This window comes from Plutella xylostella, chromosome 28 (assembly GCF_932276165.1).
Source record: "Plutella xylostella chromosome 28, ilPluXylo3.1, whole genome shotgun sequence".
Classification (NCBI taxonomy): Eukaryota; Metazoa; Arthropoda; class Insecta; order Lepidoptera; family Plutellidae; genus Plutella; species Plutella xylostella.
The window spans coordinates 7943538-7971511 of NC_064008.1; the positions used below are offsets into that span (position 1 = coordinate 7943538).

The 27974-nt window shown below is 36.1% G+C and overlaps 2 protein-coding genes across 2 annotated transcripts in view; one reads left to right on the forward strand and one right to left on the reverse strand.

Annotated features, from left to right (window-relative positions):
* Positions 1-27974, reverse strand: part of LOC105393740 — a 111037-nt gene that overhangs the window by 65662 nt on the left and 17401 nt on the right. The gene's annotated exons all lie outside the window — the stretch shown is intronic.
* LOC125490842 lies at positions 704-2261 on the forward strand. The gene has a single exon (XM_048631202.1). The coding sequence runs from the start codon at positions 1617-1619 to the stop codon at positions 2259-2261; it is 645 nt and encodes a 214-aa protein (XP_048487159.1). The 5' UTR covers positions 704-1616.

The following is a 27974-nucleotide window of genomic DNA, read 5'->3' on the forward strand; positions in this document are numbered from 1 at the left end:
AAGGTTTTAACTAATGGTTGTAATTGTTGACCAATGGTTGAGTAACTACGGATCTAAAAGCTGGCCCTAACTCGGTGAGCTATGTCGGTGACTTCAGTTCTCTATTAGAATAGGATTTAGTTGTGTCAGTCGTTGACTGCTTATAATACGTATGTGCAGCCAACACTCAGATGCTAAGTAAAAGTTTGAAAAAATCCCACCACAAATCATTTTGAATATTTTTTTAAAATACTGCAATAGAAAAAACATAGACAGAGCAACGCTCCTTGGGCATAGACCTAGACAAGATTTGATGTGGACTTAGCCTAAACTTTGAAATCAGAATTTAATTTAGATTGTATATTAATATATAGCCTCACTTAATAAAGCCGTTTCAGTTTTGATCAAACTAATTAACTAAGAAACGAAGTTGCTCTTTATTGAGTAGTAAGCAGAAATTCCACCGACGAAAGTACCATTCTAGAAAATTATCCCAAGATATATACTTACAACTTATCCTTCTACACTCACTCCTCTCAGATTTACTTAAGGTTCATATTAGGTTGGCTTAACGAATGATCTATTTGTATAGGCAACTCGGCAAGATCCCTTAAGGCGGATTAGAAAAGTTATGCTTTTATGGGGTGGAAGAATGTTGTCGATAAAAATATCAATATCGATATTGTTGTTAGTAAACTAGGTATTTCACGTCTTTTGGTGTAGATACCTAGTTATGCAACCCTGTAGTACTAACAACCCTCCGATATTCGATGACTCATGCTAACGTCATCGTCATTGTTCTTAGAATGCTTAAGATTGTTTAGACTGTAAGTTTTTTTGTCAGCCCCTTTTTTATTGTATCCCACGACCCATGTTTGTGTCGCCTGGTCAGCGGCAGAATAGATCGAACTATCGTCACAGATAGACCTCGTCTGGTAGTTTTAAGTTTAGTTTTAAAATTAGTTTTTAAAAAGTCTTTCGCTTGACACTGAAACTTGACTGGCGCTGCGGACAGGATTGCTGTTCCATATAGCTTGCACGTCAATTCCGCGATTATCGGTTCGGGTATAAACTCTATCTAACCGCGTGGATAGAACGGCGCGAATAGGCTTTACAGCAATCCCTCGAACAAATAAATTCGTCAAGTGTAAAGAAGATAGCACCGAGTATGGCAGTGGCTGGTTGGTGAGTAAAACTCTTCGCCTTCCTTTCCCTTCTGTATTTTTCATTTGTAAAGGCTGCAGGTAATTTTATTTCTGGGATCGAAAATCTCCCGCTATAACGATTATCTGTTTTGAGTTAGGCTATACGCAGTCTCGCTTCCAAATCAGCGATTCTGTAATAAGTTAGATAGGCTATACACAGTTTTGCTTAAAATCAGTAACTCTGTAATAAGTTAGTTAGGTCATTATAAACAGTCTGACTTCAAAATCAGTTATTCTGTAATAAGTCCAAAGTAGACATAATAATTAGGTAATTACTTCAAAATCAGTAATTTCCCAATACTTTATTGATAATTATTTTACAATTGTGTGTTTTACAACTTTTACAATTTTCCCTTGCTTTTACTTACTGTATATTTTTCTTGTGTAACTTTTTATTGTGTGTATTTTCATTGTGTGTTTAAATTGTGTAAAATGGCTACTCTCACGCCTATACCAGCAGAGATGCTGAAGTTGATCCCCATGTTTAATGGAGACAAACGACTCTTAAATCTGTTCCTAAGAAAATGTGAATACGTCATAGCCAAGTATAGAGGCAACGATACACAAAATTTATACCTGTATCACTCTATAACGAGTAGGTTAACTGATGACGCGGCTGCATTAGTTTCCGAGCGAGAAGATGTAGACACTTCTGCATTAAAATCCCTCCTAGTTCAACATTTTGGTGACCCACGTAGCGAGGAATGTATCGCTATTGAGCTAGAGACCCTAAAGTTAAAGGCTAACGAGCCCTACACCGAGTTTTGTAATAGAATCCAAACAGTGCGCTCCATATTATTCTCAAAGGTGAACGAGTTAACTGATGAGAATACGAAGCGTAGCAAGATCGCCATATATAATAATACAGCCCTAAACGTATTTTTATACAGTTTGCCTGAAAATATGGTTAGGATTGTAAGATTAAAAGGTCCCGACACGTTGGAAAATGCATTGTCTATTGTGCTAGAGGAAGTAAACTTCCATGACCAGTATAACATGAGGAATAAATTATTGAATAATCACCATAATCTAACGTCTAAATCATCACAACCCATTACGCAACCCAAACTCATCTAAATTCGGTACATCTGCCCCAGGATTTGTACATAACAGTTTTAAGCCACCGTTTAACAATTATCAAACCCCTAATTTCAAGTTTGGCATTCCCAACCAAAATAGGATGATGCTCCCTCAGAGCAACAATGTAGGATATAAACCCAACTTTGGGTACAGGCCAAATTTACCCCAGCAGACAGGTTATAGACCTCAATTTGGTGTTAAACCTCAGTTTGGCATCCCTAATCAAAACTCATTCAAACCCCAACAGTTTGGAAATAGGCCTCAGACTAACCAACAGTTTGGTTATAAACCGAACTTCAATATTCCAAAGAATTACACAGATGTGTCCATGAGAACAGCATCGGCAATAAAACCGGCCCAACAACAAACCGGTGGATTTCGCCTTAACGAGGTCCATATGACCGACGACCCATCGCCACAAGGCGAACAATACGAACACGTGTCCGACAATCAACACGAGTTCCAGGAATCGTACGACTACGATTACAGTATGACCAACGAATACATACAGACTGACCAACATTTAAACGAAAATGCTTCGACGGACGAGCCCGTTGAAAATTTTCACATAATAGCCTCAGACCCCATACAGAAATGATTCAACTTAATTGTGACCCTAACCTTAAACTACCCCATATATACATGCCCGAGATAGACTCTGTATTTATGATAGACACAGGTAGTACACGTTCTTTTATCAGTCCCGATAAAGCAAACGAATATTACTCCGCGTACAAGTACGTTGAACCTTTCAAAGTGGTTAGCACTCATGCGACAAGTCAACACAGTGAAGTTATCAGCATACCCCTTATGCCCACGTTCTGTAGTAATCAAGAACATAAATTTTACATTTACAATGTTGACTCTAGATACGACGGCCTCATTGGTAGCGACCTTCTCAAAGAGCTAGAAGCTTCGGTCGATATGAAAGATCAAATCTTGCATACAAGATTTACCTCAGTACCAATTATTTATAACCCGGCCCCATACAACATCAAACTTCACGCTAGATCAGAGCAACGCGTAAAACTCCTGACAGATCAATACTCTGGCCACGCGATTCTGAACTTTAAAGAGTTCTGCCCCGGCGTTCGAATGCCTACCGCGATAGTACAATGTAACAACGGTTACGCAACAACTATCATACAAAATCTGACAGACAAAGACATCACGATAGGAATTACAAGACCATTTTTAACCAGTGCCTTTATTGAAGACACTTTGTGTGACGTAAACTATACCACGCAACAAGATATAGAAATAGACAAAATCTTAGAGCAAAATTTATATAATAAACTCAGACTCGACCACATGACGGACGAAGAACGGATCCGTATTCAAAACCTTTGTATTCAATATAAAGACATTTTTTATTGCGAGGACTTGCCCTTGACTTTTACAAGCCAAGTGAAACACCAAATCCGTACTAAGAACGAAGACCCAATATATGTTAAACCATATAGGTTAGCTCCAGCCCAAACCGAAGAAATAAATAGACAGGTACAAAAATTATTAAAAGATGACGTCATTCGTGAGTCACTCTCCGTGGTGCGCCCCCGTGCACCTTGTTCCCAAACGATCCGACGCCTCCGGTGAAATTAAATACCGCATGGTTATCGACTATAGACGACTGAATGACTTGACCACCGACGACAAGTATCCACTCCCCAATATAACAGATCTTTTCGACAAATTAGGTAAATCCACATATTTCTCAACCATTGACCTTGCAAGTGGTTATCATCAAATCGAGTTAGAGGAATCTGACAAACAAAAAACTGCCTTCAGCACTCAACACGGCCATTTTGAATTCCAACGAATGCCGTTCGGTCTCAAAACTGCACCGGCGACTTTCCAGCGCGCAATGGATAGCGTTTTGAGAGGACTGCAGGGAATTCACTGTTTAGTATACTTAGACGACATAATTGTCTATTCAAGTAGTTTAGAGGAACACATACGTAAATTACGCGCAGTTTTCGACAGACTCCGACAAACTAATTTAAAGGTACAACTGGACAAAACAGAGTTCCTTAGGCAGGAAGTCCTCTACCTAGGACATAAAATCACTAAAGACGGTCTTAAACCAAACGAAGACAAAATTAAAGCAGTCATGGACTTTCCAATTCCCAAAACAACTACGGAAATAAAAAGTTTCCTAGGACTTGTTGGTTATTACCGTAAGTTCATTAAAGACTTCGCGAAAATAACCCAACCATTAACGAACTGTTTAAAAAAACGTAATAAAATATCCATAGACACAGACTATATAAACGCATTCAATAAATGTAAGGAACTATTGTGCAACGCTCCTCTTCTGCAATATCCCGACCCTAGCAAACCTTACATATTGACAACAGATGCCTCCAACGTCGCTTTAGGCGGGGTACTTTCACAAGGACCTATAGGTAGTGATAAACCGATAGCATATGCTAGCCGTACTTTAAGCGATACCGAGTCCCGTTACAGCACAATAGAGCGAGAATTGCTTGCCATTATATGGGCCATAAAGCACTTTCGACCCTATCTCTACGGACAAAAGTTCTTTATCTATACTGATCACCGTCCCTTAGCTTGGCTCAATTCAATGAAAGACCCGAGTAGTAAACTGACCAGATGGCGATTGTCTCTTCAAGACTACAACTTTGAAATCATATACAAAAACGGGAAACAAAACACGAACGCGGACGCTTTGTCTCGCATTAAAGTAAACGCCACAGATTCCGATGACGACGTTTCCATGAAAGTAAATGTAGATCAGAAGGAACAAAAATTACAAAAACACATAGATTCCCTGACTAAAGAAATAACCAAGTTAACTAGAAAAAAAAGTAGTTCAACTCTGAGTATCTCCGATTCCGAGAGAACTCATACAATAAGTCCAATCTCCGAAGTAATATCAATATCCTCTGGCGATAAGGAACCCACACAATTCGTTCCCTCAGTCTCTAGTAGTGCTGACACCATACATTCAGCAGTGGATATGGAAACTACCGGTATCCCCATCCTTCATGAGGCGATCGATACAAAACCAAACCAATTATTAATATTCACATGGTTCCGCGATACTTGCCAAGTAAAAGATTTGTCTAGAAATAAACAAAAAGTATTAGAAGTCCACTTACCACTAGATAACGAACAATTAATTAAAGATTTCCTGAAAAAATATGTAAAACTGAAAACAAAATACTTCATTTACTTCGAAAATCAAGAACACAGACGACTCTTTACCAACATCATTATACAACTGTTTAGGCAAGATATGGTTCAGTTTTACGAGTGTACAGAAAGAGTTATTTACGTAGAGGACGAGGACGAGCAGAAACAAATAATTATTAAACACCACGAAGGAAAGACAGTACACCGAGGTATAAAAGAAACCATAGCTAGAATCCGTAGAAATTACTATTGGCAAAATTTACAGGAAACAGTTACAGCAGTATTAAATGCATGCGAAGTCTGCAAAAAAATGAAATACGACAGGAAACCCATTAAACCTATGTTACAGCTCACACAGACGCAAGATGCTCCCTTTCAGGAATTATTTATCGATCTTTTTACAATAGACGGAAAATATTACCTAACTATAATAGACGCTTTCAGCAAGTTAGCACAGGCCATCGAAATAACTAACCGATCCACCCCCGAGGTATTAAGAGCACTAATTAAGTACTTCTCTTTCTATGGTATTCCAAAAAAGATTAGTTCCGACCCCGGTTCCGAATTCAATAATGAGTTAATGAGAGAACTGATGACATTGTATAAAATCCAACTTCACATAGGTACACCCCACAATCCAAACTCCATGGGTTTAATTGAACGATTCCATTCGACAATAATAGAAATTTATAGATTGGCTAAATATGAACAAAAATGCACAGATGCATCCACCGTAATGACATATTGCATCATGGCTTACAATCACACCATTCATTCTGCAACTGGATTAACCCCATTTGAAGTAGTATTCGGTCATACCGACACAGGAATAGCTTTTGACATAAACTTCCAACATAAGTATATGCAACAGCTAATTAAAGACCACGCTAAAAGAACACAGTACTTATACAAACACTTATCACAAAAATTAATGGACAATAAAGAAACAGTTAGGCAAAAGAAAGGAGGAGAGACCAACATTAACCTCCCCGAAGGAAAGGTTATCTTTTCTAAGGTAGTTAACACCCGCCAAAGCAAAGATAAGCCCATTTATCAAAAGGCAAAAGTTACTGGAAAAACAACCCGTAACGTAGTTCCCATAAAAGTAGGTCAGAGAAATACAAAAGCACCCATTAAGAATATCAAACGCCCTCCGCAGGTGGTGTCTGCTGACATTCATGGTCCCCAACCTGGCCCTTCATCTGCAATCACTTGAAGGAAATCCTGGTATTTTACCTGTGAAGAAAGGAATTGCCCATATTAAAATAGATAAGTGGCTAATTATTAAAACTCTAGATTTGGAAATCATAGTTAACGATCTTAATTTTAACATAAGGAAATATAATGAATTTAATAATTTAATTAGCAACAATATGACATATTCCCATGAGTTTTATAGTATCAAAAAGCAGTCTGAATACCTACAAAAATTAACGATTCAAAAATTTCAGCAACTTATACCTTCATTACGCTTTAAGAGAGGTATTATTAATCCATTAGGTTCCTTAATCAAAGTAATTACAGGTAACTTAGATCATAGCGATGCTCTTTTGTATGACAGCTTAATTTCAAATATTAAAGATAAACAAGTACTCACCTCAAAGAAAATTACCGTGGCCACCCAAATGTTAGACAGTCTCATCAACAGTTCACAAACTCTACAGGAAAATTCCTTTATATTAAACACTAGATTAAAAAGAGTCGAGAAAATGTTAATAGAAATATCTAAGAATGAAAATTGTTTCCACTCTACATACATTTTAGGAATGTTTAACTTATTCATAAGCAACTTTCGAACTGTATACTTAAAGCTAAGTGAAATAGAGACAGCATTGTCGTTTACTAGAGTATCTATATTACATCCATCTATAGTACAACCCTATGAGTTATTAGAACACCTGTATGAAATCTCCAAGTCAGAGAATTTAATGTATGACGTCACTGAAAGTAATATAATTAAATTTGAGGAAATTATAAAGGTAAAATCTTATGTAAAATCAAAACAGATAACGTTTATTATGGAAATCCCTCTTACAGAGATAACAGCCTATTCATAGGTACTATAAATTGTATTCCCTACCTATGTACAGCATCCCCAAAAACCAAACCCATATTATTATTCCCAAATATCCTTTCCTTTTGGCGAAGAGTACGAAATACTTACCTCTACACAAACCATGCCGACCGCTTACAGCCGGAGACCACTTCCTGTGTACCGAAGAAGACGCAGTGATGTACCCTGAAACGACTTGCATCGAACAATTGATGAAATTCGAGGAAAATCCATCTCAATGCCAACAACATAAGGTGCATATTGAAAATAGTAGAGTTCAACAGTTGAGTCATAACGAATGGATACTGTACACCAATAAGAAAACTCGGCTAATCGAGGAATGCAGCAACAGTAATCGCGACGATCGATACTTACAAGGAACATACAAACTTACCTTGCTTGGAAATTGTACAGTTATCCTTGATAATCTACGTATACACCGACATAGAGTCTACCAGGAGAGCGCAACGAGCGAGCCTACGCCTGCGATTTCTCTCCCCGAGTTCCGTTCGAGCAACTTATCCGGTGCACCCGCACTCAACATGAAGGAAGTCGACTTCGATGACCTCAAGTACATGTCATACACATTGAAGCAAAGTGCATTTAGTGAAAGTGTAGTGAGGCCCGATTATAGCCTGGGAACAGTGATACTGTACGGCAGTATTTTATGTGTTTTAGTGTTAATTATAATATGTCTTATGTCATTTTACTTTCGTGTGTGGCGAAATCATCTCAATACTCCTAAAACGAGTGATTCAGATAATTTCGTACTTAAGGAGGGAGGAGTTATGCAACCCTGTAGTACTAACAACCCTCCGATATTCGATGACTCATGCTAACGTCATCGTCATTGTTCTTAGAATGCTTAAGATTGTTTAGACTGTAAGTTTTTTTGTCAGCCCCTTTTTTATTGTATCCCACGACCCATGTTTGTGTCGCCTGGTCAGCGGCAGAATAGATCGAACTATCGTCACAGATAGACCTCGTCTGGTAGTTTTAAGTTTAGTTTTAAAATTAGTTTTTAAAAAGTCTTTCGCTTGACACTGAAACTTGACTACCTACTTATTGTCTTTTCAAACAGAACCAAATACGGATAAATGGAGTTATTAATTTTCTTGCGATTTGATGTTCTGATGATGATGATATCATAGCATAATAGGTATAGAATGTGAGTATTGTATGCCAGAGAACAAAATCCCTAGGGTGGTATTCAGGTGTTATTTTAAATCTATCCACCCGTTTTCCTAAGCATAACACTCGTACGTAATAAAATTTACTTGTAATCCGTATTGCCATTTTAGGATGAGTATTATTTATACCTCTATAAAGTAAACCGAATATATTTTAAACATAATGGGACATATTATTTCCCCCCAATAAAGTCACTCAAAGTTTTGGTAAAAATAATGTCCTGCAGATAATACTATGTATTTTGGTCTGAAATAAATGATTTATTATTATTAATACAACTCCGTGTATTAATAATTTGGTGTGTTTTGGAGATCATATCTAACATATTCGTAGGGATTGCCACTTATAAGGTTTAGCCTGACTTCATAAAACGGGCAAAGAATGTACTAATTATTTATTTTTAAAATATAAACGAAAATAAGCTTTTGATGTATGTTTAACAAGCAAAATATAAATTTATTCGCAAACTTAAGTTAATAAGACTAACTAGCATCAACTTAACGTTATAAATTGAATATTTCATGTAAAATATTACCTTTTAAATCTCTTTGCAGAAAATAATTTAGTATTAGGTACGTTTTACTAATTAATAGCACAATTAATTCTCCAAGACAGAGCATTACTCTTCATGGTTGCAGTCTAAAATATCTCTATATTATATTTGGGCTCATCAAGCAAATCATTTAATATTAGAATATAAAAGAATAGATATTCTTTATTTGTACACAAAAACAGGGGCAAATATTACAAAAAACATATACAAATGGCGGCCTTATCGCTTAAAGCGATTACTTCCAGGCAACCTTTGGGTGGAAGGATATTGCGATGCAAAGGGTAAAGTGTCCTAGGAATAAAGAATATACCTTACATAATTTAATATAGCAAATAAATATTTATTCTTAGATAACCATGTATTTACATTTTGTAACCTTGAAAAATGACATAAAAATATATTTAATTCTCCGGTAGGTACTTGAAGTACCTACCATTGAAACGTCTGTTCTGGAAGATAAAAAAGAAAATTTTTAAAGTAAAGTAGTACGAATTGACACTATATAAATCTAGGATAAATACATAACAAAGCGGTGGTAGCTCAGTCGGGTAAGCGCCCGCTTCTCAATCAAGAGATGCGGGTTCGAATCCCGGCGCTGACATGTACCAATGAGTTCTTTTAACTTAAGTACAATGTATACCATCGCTCTTACGGTGAAGGAAAACATCGTGAGGAAACCTGCATATCTAGATTTAGCACATCTAGATATGTGAACCCACCAACCCGCAGTGGACCAGCGTGGTGGGAAATGGTCCAAGCTTAGGAAGGCAGTTTAGACCTTGGGGATATGCACGAAGGTTCCACTCGAGAGAGCCAGGTGCAGGTACTTACACCCCCACAGAGAATAGAATAGAATAGAATAGAATACATAACAAAGCAATAAAACTGCCAACACAACAAAACCCTTCTCCAACAAAACAACGGAATCAACAACCGATATCGATCCATAGGCACAATTTAAAATCAAAAGACAGTACAACCTTTTTGGAACATCGGGCCAGTAGAGTCAGCACACTTTCAATTTATCGATATTGGGCTGGCCCATCACTATTGGACGACGGAATCGCTGAGACAGCCCAGAATAGATAGAGGCAAAGATAATAACGGCGAAAGCAAACACTTGCGTCGGATCACAGATTACTTTTTAGGGAAAATGCACACTTCCATTCTGCCACCGAGATGAAAGAAAGATGGCGGGTTTATGTTAATAAGGTGACCTTCTGTTCTGGTAATTTATGGTGCGAGTAATTGGAGAGACTGCCTTTATAATTTACTGGTTGCGTTTGATAATGTGATACTGGTTTTCTTTGAGTCGTAGTGGCGTAATAGACAAGATCTCGCTCTCTATCGAGAGACCGTGGTTTCGAATCCTGGCATGCACCAATGAATTCTTTAATAAGGAATTTGAGAGCTGTTGCGGTGAAGGAAAACATCATATTATGGACTAAGTACATTGTGATATGTAATGCTACCCCGAGAGTTCTTAGCCTTTCTTTCATGAAAATTCGTTCAGCCGTTTAAAAGTTATGCAACTTTTGGTCTTGAATGTCGAGGGTTTTTAACATTGGTTAGGTTATCTTAGGTTATATTAGACCGTAATATCTCAGACTAAGTGCTAAGTGCTCTATAGTCGGTTAGAGCATAACCAGGTATTAGTGGTTTACTTTTGATATATCTGTCAATAATTTTATATGGAGATCCCTGGTCGGTTAGATAACCCACTATGGAGAAATTGGAGCTAAACCTCAGTCGCCGGCATTATAACAAGCTTTACTATTAAGCGCAGGGCGCAATCATCGCAAACAGTTCTCAAAGTCACGTCAAAACACCCATTGTCTTGAGGGCTCGGCCTTACCGTATCAAAGTCTGAACATTACTTGAAACTACAATTTACAGCGTCGCCTAAGTTTGACACCGGCGGCTTATTCTGGGCGTTTTGTCGGTAACAATTCTATATTGGAAAGTCGAGTTATTACACTATTTATAACTGCAGAACGGTTAAACCAATTTGGCAGATTGTTTAAAATTAAAAATACATCTGCTCACTTTAATTTTATTTAGCATTCCCAGAAACTTTAAGGCATAATATATAGAATGTTGCAAAAAAGGTATACCAAGCTGCAACCTACGTGTGCAGCATGTTATACCTAAGCCCGAAAATAAAATCAGAATGTCAAAATTCGTGAAAAAAACATTTTCCATATTATTATGTTACCTACGTGACCAACAAAGTTTCTATGGAAACTGACGGTTGAAAAATTAATCATAAGAATATTTTTGCGTATTTGTTTTAATTGTTGAATTTTAATTTAAATTGTGGCCTTTTTAATGTTTATGGTCAAAACTATTTTTTTTTCATTTATTGGGCTGACATTATTTTAAATTGCGAGTAACAACGTCAATATATCTTTTCCCGTGAATTGGCATTTTGAAAACGTTATCGCTTTAGAAATATTTAGCCAGAATACTCCCCCTGGCTAATGTGGGTTAAAGCTAAGATTACCCCGTGCTATTTGAGTCGCTAGCTAAATATGCCTCGAAATGGGTATGCCCAAAAAGTTTGAGGGTCTGTGGCATATTTTGGATTTATTCATCATTTTCTAGTTAGCAAGCATCAAGTAACGTAACTGAAATTTAAAACCCCTTGCAATTTGCAATGGTAACATAAGCAAGTTTTATAATTTTAATAAACAATGTGGCGTCTATAATAAAAACATGAGAGTTGTTTGTAAAAATTACGTTTATCAAAAAAAAATGAAGAGGATGCAGAGGATCTCCCTCGCAGTGCAGCGTGGTAATGCTGCCAGCGTGATGGGAACCTTTGGCTCGGGTGCGTCCTGAGGCGGGCTAGGTATTTGTATAATATTTAATTTTGTTTTGCTGTTTTTTTTAAGTTTCAATAATAGGTACATAATATTATTATAGGTTTTAGTGTTTTCGTTAAATATTTGATCAAAGACCAAAAAAAACAAGTTAAAATTTAATCATTTCTCTTCTCAAGCAAGAAACATAAAAAATATGAAACAAACAAAATTTTTTATCTACTTTAAAAAAAACAAACATTTCATGTCGCATAACCGACACACAACATATGAAAGCGGCGTCAGAACGAAAAGCACTCACGTTGTATGAGTTTTTATAGCTCTGAAATATGTCCAGACACTCTCTTTAATGTTTGCCGAAATCAGTTTTCATCTGAATGAAAGTTTATACGGGGTGGATTTTTATCAGTGAAAATCGACAGGTCACAGCATCCGATATAACTACTGAGGATTTCATTAGTATGTCATGATTATTGATTCATCACGACCTATCACGTCCCCACTGCTGGGGCACGGGTCTGCTTCTTAGGAAGGGTTTTAGGCCTAGTCCACCACGCTGGTCAAGTGCGGGTTGGTGCAACACAAGCAAGCTTATGCTGAGAGAGTTGTCGGGTAAGTAGGCAACCCGACTGTCAGATATACCCGCTATTCTAGCCGCCAGTCGATAAAAAATCATTTTGATATACCTACTTGATTAGATTCAAGTAACGCTAAGTTCTACCATGTGTATGATGTGTATTCTTTTAGTATAAACGATGTGTCTATGTCTATCAAATTGAGAAAAAGAAAATTTCCTGCACGATTTTTTTATTGACTTACTTGTTAAGTATACGCTCAGCTACAATATATATTTTTCTATATATAGAATAAAGTGTGCATAAATAATATTACCAACAATATAATAGCTATATTAGTTAACCAACTTCTTCTCTTCATTATTCGCAATTTGATATTATAATTATTATTATACTCAGTTATTTATGAACATAATATTATCAAATTATACACAAGAAGGAAGCACGGCAGCGGTTCCTATATACTGTGTTGTATGTTATACCTAGTTGAGGAAACAGTGATGTAACAGTAAATAATTATATACTTATGTATGTATAATATATATATATATATATATATATATATTTTTTTATGTATAATAAATAAATAAAAATCTGCGTTCCACTGAAAATCTTCGTATAAAATATTCCGTCCCATACAACTTCTTTTTACTCCAACTCTTTTACAGTCCAAGCCATCCAACTATGGAACGCTCTCCCTTTAAATATAAGGCAAGCGCCATCTCCTGCGTCTTTTAAACGTATGATCAAAAGTCATTATCTTGAAGAACATGTTGAGTCTTAGTTAAATTATTTTTATTTTAGTTATTTAAATTGTCAGAGCTAATATATATTTATAATATATATTATTTTATTTAATTATTGTTATATATTTATTTATGTATGTATTTATAATTATATGTGTATTTTATGTGTTCAATAATTTTGTTTGTTTTTAGTTGTTAATTTCGTAATTATTAAGTACACCTAAGTAAATAAATAAATAAATAAATATGTGGGGACATCTCACACACGGCCATCCGACCCCAAGCTAGGCAGAACCTGTGTTATGGGTGTCGGACAGCTGATATATCTACACAAATACATAGATAGATAGATACTAAATATAAATATTAACACCCAAGACCCGAGTACAAATATCTGTCTTTAAACAAATATCTGCCCCAGCCGGGAATCGAACCCGGGACCATCGGCTCAGTAGTCAGGTCACTAACCACTACGCCATTCGGTCGTCCAAGTGCCCTTTCCCAATGTTTAACTTTTTATCTATAACGGTTGTCTGGAAGAGATCGCTCTTAGCGATAAGACCGCCATTTGTGCATGTATGTTAATTAAGTTAAATTTAAGTTATGTTTCATGGTGTGCAAATAAAGATTATTATTATTATTATTATTGTATAATTAAAATTTCCTGTAATAAATCTCTTTATGTAATTAAGTCTACTGAGCGTAATTTAGTGTAAATTTAATACATTTTGAATCCGAAAATCGTGGTCAAAACAAAGTTCACAATAGTTACCCTGTATAGTTGGGTACTGACCAAAGTTACGGACTGTAATGTAACATTCTCAGCAAGCATGTTACGCAACGCTGTGTTCTAAAATCGGCTCGTTGCCCGCTGGTTTCCCCGTAACACTACGTACTGACTGCACGAATGCTCGCTGTGTAACATGTTACATTACACCTCGTAACGATGGTCAGTACCCACCTCATAAACGTTAACAAGGAAAAGCAATCAAGTCATCAATGTCTCATTGATACATTCACATAGAATTTCTTACAGCGGTGTTAGTTTTTCTTACGGAAAACATATTTATTTAACTCTTTATGTACAATACATGTATTGTATTATTTTATTACATTAATAAAGGTCATTTCAGAAAATAATTACATAAAACATCAATTTTTTATTTTAATCAAATGTTGTATGAAAGGCGATTAAATACGTTTAGCATTTACTGAAATTCCACCTTAGTGTAAAAAGGTGGTCTTAATCACATTTTACTTGAATCACTGTTTTATTTAATAATCTAAAAAATACCTGGAAGCCGATTTAGAAACAAACTATCGTGGTGTATCTAGAAGTGCGAATAAAATATGGTCCAACTTTGAATGTATTACCATCAAGAATGCAACTTCTATATTAGGTATTTGAAAAGGAGGCATAAGCACAAACAAAGACCCATCTTGGTGGAATGACTCCGTTAAAGAGATAATCAAAGCCAAGAGAGATAGTTTCAAAATTTGGCAACAAACTGGACTAGAGGAAGACCGCCAAGAATATAAGCTGAGAAAAACCCTATCAAAGTAAGCAGTCGCTCAAACCATGACAAATTCAAGAGAAGAAATGTATAGGAGATTGGGTGAAGCAAAAAATGACACGGAAATATTTAAAATAGCCAAGCAAAGAAATAGATCAACATTAGATATTAAAGGAAATAGATATATCAGAAACAAAGAAGGCCAACTTTTAACCTCCAATGAAAAAATATGTGAGAGGTGGCGACAATATTATGCTAACTACCACCGAGCCTACCAACAGCTGGGCTCATTACGGAGATAAGTTGTGTAGAAGTTAAGAAGGCTATATCCGAAATGAAAAATCATAAATCTTCAGGCCCAGATGAGATCCCTGCAGACATGTGGAAGAAAATGGGGCCTGTAGGAGTAGAATGGCTTACTATGTCGGTTTTTGTGAGGGGTATTTGATCGACACGTATTTCGTGCGTGGCTGTGGTTCCACTAAACCTACATTCCAAGTATTCGGTTTTACTTCTACTGATGCGTAAACCATTATTTTAAAGGGCAGCTTTCCATTGATCCAGGTTACTCTGAAGCTGCTGCACCGTACTGCTTATGAGTACGACATCGTCAGCGTATAATAGGCACCAAGGAAGGGGCGCCTGGATATCACTGGTTAGGTTATCCATTACTATATTAAATAGAAGAGGGCTAAGTACCGATCCCTGGTGCACACCAACTTTAACTTCGAAAGAATTACTGAGTCCTGCCATACTTCTAACCTGGATCTTAATTCCGCTGTACATATCCTTTACGATACTTATGTAGTATTCAGGTATTCCTTGGTTTCTCAGGGCATGCAAGACCAGAGACCTGGGAACTCTGTCAAATGCCTTTTCTAGATCTATGAATACCAGGTGTAGATCTTCCTGATTGGAGCGATGTTTCTCCATAACAATGCGGACGGTTTGTATGGCATCGGTGGTAGACGTAGCAGAGGTCCTAAAAAGGGCCACGGTAGCAGAGGTGGCCCCCCAGCCACGTGATTATCCACCAAAAAACGCGACGTGAAGAAGTCTCATTTGGATGTAGATACCCAAACAACCCAGGATAGAACATCCTGGTGTCGAGTAACGAGGAGAGCCGACCCCAAATAATGGGAAGATGACGACATGATGAAAAGAAAAAAAAACTTTTTTTTTAATTGCAGCTCTGCTTTTTGGTAGAGTAACCCCCCAGAACGGGAAGCAGTGAAATCCGAATTTCCAGTTCCATTTCTGAATCGAAATGTGCGAATCAGCGAATTAATAATTTATTTGGAGCAGTTTCGGACCATTACCGCCCCGTATACCACACTCAGTTGCTTAATTTAGTATCATTGTACAAATATGTGTACCATTTTAAGTTATATATGTACCAAATTCTCATTCGTACTTGGTTAAGTTCACAAATTATGAAATTTGGTATGTAATGAATTTGGAATGTGATGTGATTATGCTAAAATAGTGTTCGATGTAAATACCTACGTGATTTTGAGATGAATTATTACCCTTTTTCGAAGGTATGTAAATATAAAAAATAGAATTCAGTTACATATTAATGTAAACACTAGATTGTTTAATGGCAGTAGCTCCAATTTCTCCAAAATTAAAGTGATTATGTTACAAGAGAGGAAGACCAAGAAAGACGTGGCTTGATTGCGTGAAAGAAAATATGAGAGAGTGTGGAGTGAATGAGCATATGACAGAGGATAGGGTAAAATGGCGTGACATGACCAACAAAGCCGACCCTAAATAAGGATAAGGCAAGGAAGAAGAAGAAGCTCCAATTTCTCCAAAGTCGGTTAGATCGTAACCAGGGAAAGGTTGATCAATTATACGTCATCTCCATATTAAATTTTTGACAGATGTGTCAAAAATCAAGCAATAATTCCTGGTTATGCTCTAAATGGCGAAATTGGTATATAACGTAACATTTTACACTTTTCGTTTCGGTTTCGGGTTAATCGGCTATTGTTGAACCGTATCATTCCCGTATCTGACCATTGTAAAAGTGGTCTCACCATCAATACCAAAACCATTATGTAACATGGATATACAGGGTGAGTTTTGCGTAGGTTCGCATCCGAATGTAAGATACAGAGCTGTTCATTCTAAACAAATTAACAATGACTCAATACTCAGTACTCAATCATTTATTGCGTATCACGATATCATTTGGATATCACGAAAAAAAGGACATTATATAAAAAGTTGTACAGAATGAAGAGCTCTGTTGCCTACTTTCGGATGTGCACCTATGAAAAGCTTTCCCTGTATACAGGTTGTTGCAAAAAGGGTATATATAACCTACGTATGTAGCATGTTATGTAGGTATATCTAACTCCGAAAATGAAACCAGAATGTAATTGGCGATAAATTGGCGAAAAAGTTTTGGATTTGGATTTTTACTACGGCTTAGTATACCCTTATTGCAACACCCTGTATTATCGTACATAAAAGTATTTCTGAGTGGCATAAAAGTGGCAGCCTTAACTAGCGAGACAGATAATCTGTGGCCAACTGTGTTCCGGTACTGGACACTATTATGGCAGTCGACTGTAGGAAATGGCAGTCTGGGAGCGCCCTTTTCTTGTTTTGTGTTTTATTATTTAGCTAACGTAGTGAGAGTGAGCGCGATAAGGTTTTACAAGTGTATAAATACTTTATTCTACGAGTATCTATTGCATTCTTTTTGGGAGGTGTCAGTACCTGCACCTGGCTGTCTCGAGTGGAACTATTGTGCATATCCCCGGTCTAAACTGCCTTCCTAAGCTTGGACCATTTCACACCACGCTGGACCGCTGCGGGTTGGTGGGTTCACATAATTATCCAGATGTGCTAAATCTAGATATGCAGGTTTCCTCACGATGTTTTCTTTCACCGTAAGAGCGATGGAATACATTTTTCCTAAATTCAAAGAACTCATTGGTACATGTCAGTGGCAGGATTCGAACCCGTTTCTCTGGCGCAAGAAGCGGGTGCTTACCCGACTAAGCTACCACTGCTCTAAGTGTATTTTAAAGAGTGTGGAATTTCATAAGTGTGGAGTGACAAAAGTAGGTCGGTGTAACATAATTATGTCACGTACAAGACCATCACTGTAATAGAAACAGAAAATAGCTTGAAGTAAGAAAAATATGAAAAAGAGAGAAATGCTTTTATGATCGACGAGAGAACTGCCGAATGGAGAGAAGACCTTAGTTAGTCTGAGAAAATAATAAATACCTATTGGGCAACGTGGTTTCATTTCTCAGTAAGCTGTAGTATTCATAGCTTCGCTCGTTTATGTTATATGTGTAACTAGCTGTTCCCGCGAGCTTCGCTTCGCCTTAAAACGTTTTCCCGTGGGAATTCCGGTATAAAAAGTAGCCTATGTTCTTTCTCAAGGTCTAGACCGTATACCAAATTTCATTCAAATCCGTTCTGTAGTTTTGGCGTGAAAGAGTAACACACAGACAGACATAGTGACTTTCGCATTTATAATACTATGTAGTTATGATTTGCGTGTGTAAACTATGTTTAACGTTTTATGACTATTTTGCAGAAAATCTTTGAAGGTTTTGGAAAATGAAAACTATGAATCCTTCATCTAATAAAGATTAGCAAAATGTAGTAAATAAAATAGTGAAATATAAAGTATGTTATCACCATTTTAAGAAAGGTACAGTGCGACAAACTTATCTGTTCCGGTGAGAGCAAACTAAATTGATCCATATCACATTATTTACTAATAAATTATATATTCATATAGATAAGATGGGTTTATTGAAACCACTACTGATTATAGTGCCACAAACTTATCTGTTCCGGTGAGAGCGAACTAAATTGGTCCATACCTCATTACTTACTAATGAATTTCATATTGACATATGATTGACATAGATTATATGGACCAATTTAGTTCGCTCTCACCGGAACAGATAAGTTTGTGGCACTATACACATTTACGTGAGCTGTCACCGGAACAGATAACGTTCAGTTTTATGACATAACATCTCCTATTTTTTATATTCTGATCTTGACGACATTAATCCTGCGAGTAACGACTTTGAATCTTTTGTTCTGAGACTTTGTGAGGATTTCCTTTGTGGTCTGCGTAGTATGAGTATTACAATTAATCTCAATAGTTTTGTCTGTTCGTGCGAGCTAACGAGAGAGGGTTCACTACGAACGAAAATTGTCGCGCAATCGGCACTCTTAATACAACGAGATATAGTCGCGGTTGGCGCAACGCTGCGAAGCTTCGGAAAAACAAAACTGCAGCACGAACCACGACTCTATCTGATTGTATTAAGCGTGGTAATTGCGTGTCAATTCTCGTTCGTTTGTTCGTAGATTTTGAGAGTGACCCCCAGATTGTAGAGGAGTGGCACTTGTGATGTTCAGAGCAGTAATTCTTGTCGCAAATAAAGATATATTCGTCAACAATAAAGGGATATTGTTACCAAGCCACATTGCATGCATCAGCAGTATTAAATAAAATGAAGACTAGGTGTATTCTAATAATATTATATGACGAGTGAAACGATCTTCTTAATAAGGTTCGCTATACTGCTGCTAACTTTACACCACAGTTTCTAACTGTTTAAGATAAGTAGATAAAATGACAAGAAAGTTTATAAAGAATTTCTTCCAAGGCCGTCCCAAAATAAGCGAACCATCCATCAAAGCAGCCCCAGAATTACTCGGCAGAGACAACACAACTCAAATGCGGATCTGTTTAATCAAATTAGCAAATCTATTTGCTTTTAGAACAAAAGTTCCAAGAGATTATACTGTTCCGGGCGCTTCACTTCAGCAGGGTTACTCTATACTGACGAAAAACTGTCGAAAAAGAGCTGTCACACAATCGGCACATTTAAATCTACAGTAAGAAGCTCTTCGAAAAGTTTAATATCTGAGATTAAAAACAGCCTTTATATATCTCCATCGTGGCCAGCTGATTAGTCCCCTAAGGTGCAATGAAATTTATTGCTTTGTACTGCATAAACAAAGGTTGGTTGGATGAAATTGCTTCTTGACAATTTTTTATACAAACAATTTTATATATACAATTGCTTTTGTATACTTTTGAGTCTTATTTTTGTAACTGTCTTATGTATAAAATACTTAAATGTTTTAAGATTTACTGAAAATCACGGGACACTGGCGTGGCGATGACAAATACTAAGGTTTGCCACCGTGGTTAAAGGATTGGCAAGTCAGATTTAGCGTGTGTTATGACTGCCCAGGTTGAGCCAGACGTATACATATATAATAAAAAACAGGAGATACGCCACTTAACAACTAGTACACCCTACGTAAGACTTGTGTGTCAGACAGACTGATATTTGGGTCACGATGTAGGTACACAATATAAGAATTTTATTTCAATTTTATCACATCTGTAAAGTGGGAGTAACACCCCTGGTATTAAATCTATACGCATAAAGGTAGGGGGCTATATTGAGGACGGAAGTTGTAACCTTCTTACTCTGTTTTATCAATTTTACTTTTGTTTTTTCCGTTTCCCGTAAATAATCTTGGATTAAGTGTGGGGTAAAAGCAACAACTTCCGGTGCTTAAATACAACATGACTGTATGTGGAGTAAAACAATAAAATTTTAGATGATTACTAACGTTACATTAAAAAAAAAAAAACTTGTTACTTGCTGTAGATAATAGAAATACAGATTATCTCAATAAGTGATCAATGTTCGACATAATTTTAGTAGGTGAAAATCCCTTTTCAACTTGTATATTTAGTAAAAATTATGTTTAATAATTTACTCTTTCTTACACCGAACAGAGTATATAAAAAAGTTTAATTTTACTGTATTTTATTGCCATCAACACCATGATACGGAGTTTTTTTTATATCCGTAAAAAGACTTAACTTGGAAAATCCATGATTAACCTTTATTCAAAATTAATCGTCGTGCGAAGCGTGTCTTGTTAAATGAAGTCATGAGTCGGCAAGTATTCAATCGGTCGTTGTAGTGATGGGTAAATAGATAGAATATATCGATATCTTTAAGTATTAAGCGGTTTGTGCGCAAATAATTAGCTATGTTTTAAAATGCTTCTGTGTAAAAAATTGTTTTTTGTTTGCAATAAAGTGTATATAAATAAGAATAAAAAAAAACCAAGAAGAGGTGAAGTACCTATACTAAGGGTGACTTGTATAAAACATATAAACGTATTTAAATCTATTGCTTGCTTGCTTTGACAGTATAGAGTCAGAGCAAGACAGAAACAGATTTAAAAACCTTTAAATTATTATACAAGTTACCCAAAAGTAGTTGACCCACCACAAGCTACATTCAATGTGTTTTTATGGAAATACCATTGATCATTTGACACTCTACCGAATATATGAGGGGCGGGGAAAATATTTCAAAACAAAAAGATATACTTATCGAAAACAAAAACATCGGTATCGATAAATGTCGATATTGTTTTCCCATCCCTAACAAGTCGATGCGGGGGTGAACAGCCCGGTAAATAGGTCTCCATGCGTGAATAATGAAAGTCCATGGCTTCCAGGTCATAGTGATGGTCGGTAAATAAGAATAAAAAGCATAGCTCATGTTTTGTGAATCAAAACACTGGCTATTGTGGCTATACGTTAGTTTCAAGGACTGAGAATCCTTAACCTGAGAATTGCGCCTTCATTTAGAGTACTACACATACCTACACACACATACACATATGCTCACGATTGTAATCCCCGAAGGGGTAGTCAGAGATGACTCGTAAGCGAGCCACACACTTTTCGCTGTACATTTGCACTCACGTGATAGGTCGCGAGCCGTATCTCCGTTTTGGAATGAGCACAATGGAGTGGAGTACTAAATCATAGTAAATTCCACAGAAGATATGAAACTACATTCTGGTTGGGTAATGTCATACTTTTGTTGTACAGGGGCTCTATCGCGAACTCAAACCGAAATAATGTTTACGAAGTCATTATTGTTAAATTAATTACATTTTGGATCCGACAATAATTTTCAAAACAAGTCGGGAATACACAATTAAGTATGTCAATATTTTTATAAAAAAAAAAAAAAAAACAAAAGTAGTTTAAAAATATACCGGTAGCTGTTTACTTATCCCCTCGATCCAGTTGAGCCCAGTGAGGTCCGGTGATAACTTGATCAAATTTTTATCCAGTACGCAATTGAATTGCAATGATGATTTTGCATGAACGAACGTGCAGGAATATAATACTCTCGTTTTAATATTTACCTAGGTACCTGACGTGGGTGCACAGAAAATATTGAAATAAAAACCGTTTAAACCCGTCTATAGACTACTGATTCTAAATCAGTACTATCATTTATTATGCATGATTATGATGATGAATTTTAGTTTACATATTTATTTAGGGAGATTATGTTTAAGGTAGAAGTTACTTATTCAGGCAAACAACTGTATAATTATGTAACAATCAGCATTGCAATAAGCTTCGTATAAATAACTACAGTAAAAACGCATTTACAAAATTAATAATAGGTATTTGGGTTTCTTTATTATGATTTTGACAGAAAAACAAGTCCCATACTGAATAGCTATGTTTCCGTACGGTTTACTTTTGCAAGAAAAAAGCTTATGCCTTACTTTATTCCAAACGCCAACTTGCCATAATAATATAGCAAAATGCTTACCTGAAAAAAAAATACATTGGATAAGTATTAGGCAAGTTTAAGTGGGTGCAGCAATGCACCTCTGCCTACCCCGCAAGGGAGTACATTAGTACAAGGCGTGAGTGTGTGTTTTATTGTGAGTGTGTTTTTTTTTGGATAAGTATTAAAAAAGTTAAATGAAAAAGTCAAAATAGACAATTAACCAGTTCAAAATAGATTATTTAAACATAATAGATAATATATTATGTACTTATAATACCTACTTATATAACCATTTATATTTCATTCAACAAATAAATTCACACTGTCGTATTTTGGGACCGATTTCTCGCAATTCCTAAGCATTGATTGAATCGGTAAATATGTGAGAAGCTGAAAATATTATTTCAGGAGAAGAGAACACCAAGTATCAAATATAAATGTTTTATTTGTAATAGCTTTATTAGCTAACTGGGATTTAAAACGAACAACACACGGATTGCAACCCGTGCATATGTTTTTTTAGAAAGGAGTCTCCACGTAGGGTAGATATCTACCTAATTTTAAATGATTGACTTATTTATATTTATTTTATGTAGGTATATTACTATTTAAACTGTGTTGACTCTACATTGTTGTATACGTATGTAGATATATAGAATATTCTTAATGTGTACACATCATTCAACTAATATTACTGCACTCTAGTAAATTATATTATATTAGAAAATAAGTTACATAGCTTATAGGTACAAACACAGGAGAAATGTCGATAAATATTATCAGTAAAATAAAGCACATTTTTTTCAAGACAACCTTTATATTTTATTTTGGTGTACGTACGGGTACATCTCTATTTCTCAATATTCTTAGGTAAATGCTGATAGGCGTTTATGAGAAAGTGAGGAAAGTATGCGAACCATTTTGCATAAATCAGGCATCGAATAGGAGCTTTCCGTATGAGTTTTAAGTTATTTGCCGTCGTAATAATGGAATATTGCTTACTTTCCTTTTGACTAGCGTAAAAAGATAAATCATGTGTGCTAAATTACAGAAAAACTATACCTTTATGAGCCCGTTAGTATCCAGTGCTACTTCTTCTATCGTGTAAATGCACTAAGCTAACTTCCTCCAGTTTATGCTTAGTACTGAACAGTGCTGAACAAAGGATCAAAACGGTGTCTTGTGTTTTCTGCTTGCCCAAAAGTCAAGGTACAGCTGCTAACGGTATCATACGTATCCGGCCAAACAGATTGTCATAAATGTATGGAGAACCGGCGTCGGCAATGCCGATGAATTGGACGCACTTGCGTGAATTTCTATACAAAGGATACTGAATTAGGTACATGTCCGTTGCGTATGCGTTTCCATTCTGTGCCGATGGTTGGACGCTTACCTTAAATCCTTATCCTTCCTGTCTTGGTTGGAAACCTGATTATCCACAGCCATTTCTATTAGTTTGAAAATTAAATTTTGCAGCCTTATATGATTTTTATAATGCCGTTATGTTCAAGTTATTTACGTAAAGTGCGGTTCTTCAAATTTAATAACGTTTGACGACGGATAAGTAAAAATATTCGAATGAAAAGCAAACAAAATGGTTTGTTAAACAAACCCTCATACTGTTACGAACTTTATGTAGAAAATAAAGTAGAGATACGTACAACGTTGTTAGCAAATGGCGTCTCTCTGACAAGACAAATTGTTTTTAACGAGCTGTACAAATAACAGTCTTTCAGCCAAAAATGTAAACTCCAACGACTGTACCAAAAGTAACTGAAAATTCAAATACTAACGTAACTTACACGGCAAAATTGTTTTGTCAACGATTTTCAGATTCAAAATTTATTGAATTTGTCACTAATTACTTCGTTTTGGCTTCACGAATGCCCTCTGTATATGAATGAATAAATAAATAAAAAATAAATCTAACATAGAAATATATATACACATTAAAAATATTAATAAGTAAATTTCACCAACCTAACCTAAAAAGTCAAATGATTTTTGCTTTGTTTTTGTATATGACACATAATCTTGTTCGTATATTTCTAATTTAAGCTTCAAGTCAATTCAAATCGGTCCAATAATACAGCACACACAACACTTTTTAACAATTAACATCCCTCGTATTTGTTCGCGGGTAAGAAAGGTAAACATTTCTGCCCTACATGGGAACGCGTGCGGTGGGAGCGAAATAAATCATTTGTCCCGATGCCTTGTTCACAAAGATTTATTATATAAACTGAGGTAGATGTGGTGAAGATGAAGTTATTTATTTATTTATTTATTTAATATTTTATTGCACAAATATGAGATATAAGTGTACAAAAGGTGGACTTAATGCTAAAAGCATTTTCTACCAGCCAACCTACTAGTTATAGCAGCATCATGAATAAGGTTTCGTCTCTCATTCGTGAGGCCGTGGGTTCGAATCCTGTAATGTATTAATCTAGTCTTTATAAGTAGTTTAAGTACAAAACAAGTTAAGAGTACAGGAAGGAAAACATCGTGAGGGAATCTTTACATCTACATTCTAGATTTGTAGGTACTCTAAGTGTATACTTTTTATATACATTGTACTCATTCAATTGTTTTGTAGTGGAAACCACGACTAGGCAAACGTAGTGTAGTACTCGTACGCCCTACGGCTAGATGGGGTGACGATTTGCGATAGATGGCTGGTAATGATTGGATGCGGTAAGCTATAGATCGCATCCAGTGGCGTGCTTAGGGAGAGGCCTACGTCCAGCAGTGGACTGCTATAACCTGATGATGATGACGACTGATATTGGATATTGCCATCCCGTTTTAGTAGCGTATTTTGAGCGTCTACCTAAGTCTGTATTAGAAATCTTTGCTTATTCCGAGCTTATGATTGATATCGGCACTCTTCATCATTCTTTTGGAGCACGCTACGAATAACAAAAGAAGTGTAGAAAAACAAACAAGTATGTATGTACTAGGTAGGCAGAATTATGGTTGTAGGTAATATGGTATGAGTACAGGGTGTTGCAAAATTAGTACAATAAGCCGAAAATGAAAAACCTAATTTAATATAATTTGTAAAAAAAAGTAGGAGACACATATTGATGAGGCGATGTTAAATGTACTTCAATATTGCATACGGCGTCATTAATGCCGAGTTGCAGAAAGGGACTTTAAGCTAATGTCGACATTAAATCTATGTCTGTCTCTTTCTGTCCGTATACTGTCAAAGCAAGGCAACAATACATTTAATGCCGACATTAACTTAAAGATCCTTTCTGCAACTCAGTGTAAGCTAGCCTTTTCTGATTACTGGAATTTTTTAGTTGCTTGCGAGTGTAATAATAATAATCCAAAAAACACGAGTCTTTAAAAATACATAATTTTATTATCGCTCCGTTCTAAACTAGGAAGAAGAAAAGTTAGGCTCAAATTCAAACACCCCTGAGAGCCTTCTCGCAATTGTTGCGAAAGTTTCAGTCAAATATTAAGTAAGTTAATGTTCAGTAATTTTGTTGCGTACCTGTTCCTTTTACTTTCTTCCCGAGGTGTGTTTGGGAGTAGGGTCCCTTAATTGCTACCTAAATTAATTTTCAAGTTTTTGATATTAAATTCCCCTTTTGTGTTGTGTTTATTTGTTATTTATGTTGTTTTGCTTCCTGTTGGAATGTTGAATGAGTTACATTTAAATGAACGCATCTGTAATCCTGTTATGATATTCATACGTCCAAAACATCAGTGAAACTCGATACACAAAATTTTTTTTTTCTAAACTTTCAGTAATAGCTAAGTAGTAAAAAGTACTCAAATATGAATATTTAAAAAGCAAGTTCATGAATGTGCATAAAATATTATACTATGAAGAGTCACAGCAGAATACCCTAACTACCTACTACTGAAAAGGCTTGGTAGCCTTATGATCGGATCGCTGGTAGTAGAAGCAATGTTTATTGGCATAAAAACCAAGGTTATTAACAAGAAAGAAATCTTAATACCGAGATATAGGCTGAAGGATAGTGACATCTATTATAGCTGTATGACAAGTGAACAACTACTACTTACATTATTTCACCTTGTAAACCTACTTAAGGTAAGCGTCCACCTATCGTGCGTATCGCATCAAATTTAATGTAATAAATGTATGGAGTTACGGCGTTGGCAATGCCGATGAAGAAGTGGACGCACTTGTGTGTATTTCTATACAAGGAATACTGAATGCGTCCGTTTCGTACGCTGCCGAAAAGTGTACGCTTACGTAAGCCCGAGGTATGAAATACCTTGCGTAAGCCCGAGGATAAACGTGTCAAATTATGTCCTTTAGTTAAAAGTTAAAATGATGACACATAAAACGCCCCACGGGCCGCCGACGACCACATTGAAGAGAAACTCGGTACAAAATGACCTCCATCTAATTATGCCCCCGGGACGCTAATAATATTACACAAAGAGTCGAAAATTATTTGTCTAAACTGCTGCCGTGCCAGGTTACATGGAGGTTTTTAAGTATATTTTATAACAATAATAATATGTATTCGGTGACAGCTCACACACGGCTATCCAATCCTAATCTAGACAGAGCCTGTAATATATGGGTATCGGACATCTGATATATGTACACAGATATATAGATAGATACTTATGACATACATATGAATACCTATGGCCCGATTACAAATATCTGTCTTTAAACAAATATCTGCTCCGACCGGGAAACGAACCCGGGGCCTTTAGTACAGCAGTCAGGGTCACTAACCACTAAACCATTCGGTCGTCTCAGAATAATACATACAATTCACAGAGTTAACCTTCGTAGGTCCTTAGGGATGACCTTTCAGACCCTGGGTAATGAAGTACAAGGTACAACATGACTTACTCTAATTCTAGTTATAAGGTAATGTTTCAAATTTAACCTGTTATTTAACCCGCTACTGTAAAGGGAGGGTGTTATAAGTCCATTCCTTAAGTGAATGTAAATTTTGTTGCTTTATGCATCTATTTTGTATAAGTAATGTAAAATAATGTAGTAGTATAATAATATAATTAGCCTCAAGTCCACCCTTTGTACTTTTATTTGTAATATTTGTACAATAAAGAGTTAAATAAATAAATAAATATATACTTGCACCACAGCCACCTCAGTACTTATCGTTTTTAAACTCACTCATTCCCTTCAAAGGTTGTCTGGTAGAGCTTTCTTTCAGGAATAAGGCCGTATGATGTGTTTGTTTGTTCTGTTTTTACTGAAATAATGTAATTCTCATTTCATTTTCCCATGCTGCCTACCCTGCAAAATGTTAATCAGTAAAAGAAATTGAGAGTTAATATTTTCATGAATAACAGAAAGAGAAAAAAAAACTCATTTTCCATCTGCAATACCTAATACATCCTTACTAATATTATAAATGCGAAAGTAACTGTGTCTGTCTGTCTGTCTGTTACTCTTTCACGCCAAAACTACTGAACGGATTTGAATGAAATTTGGTATAC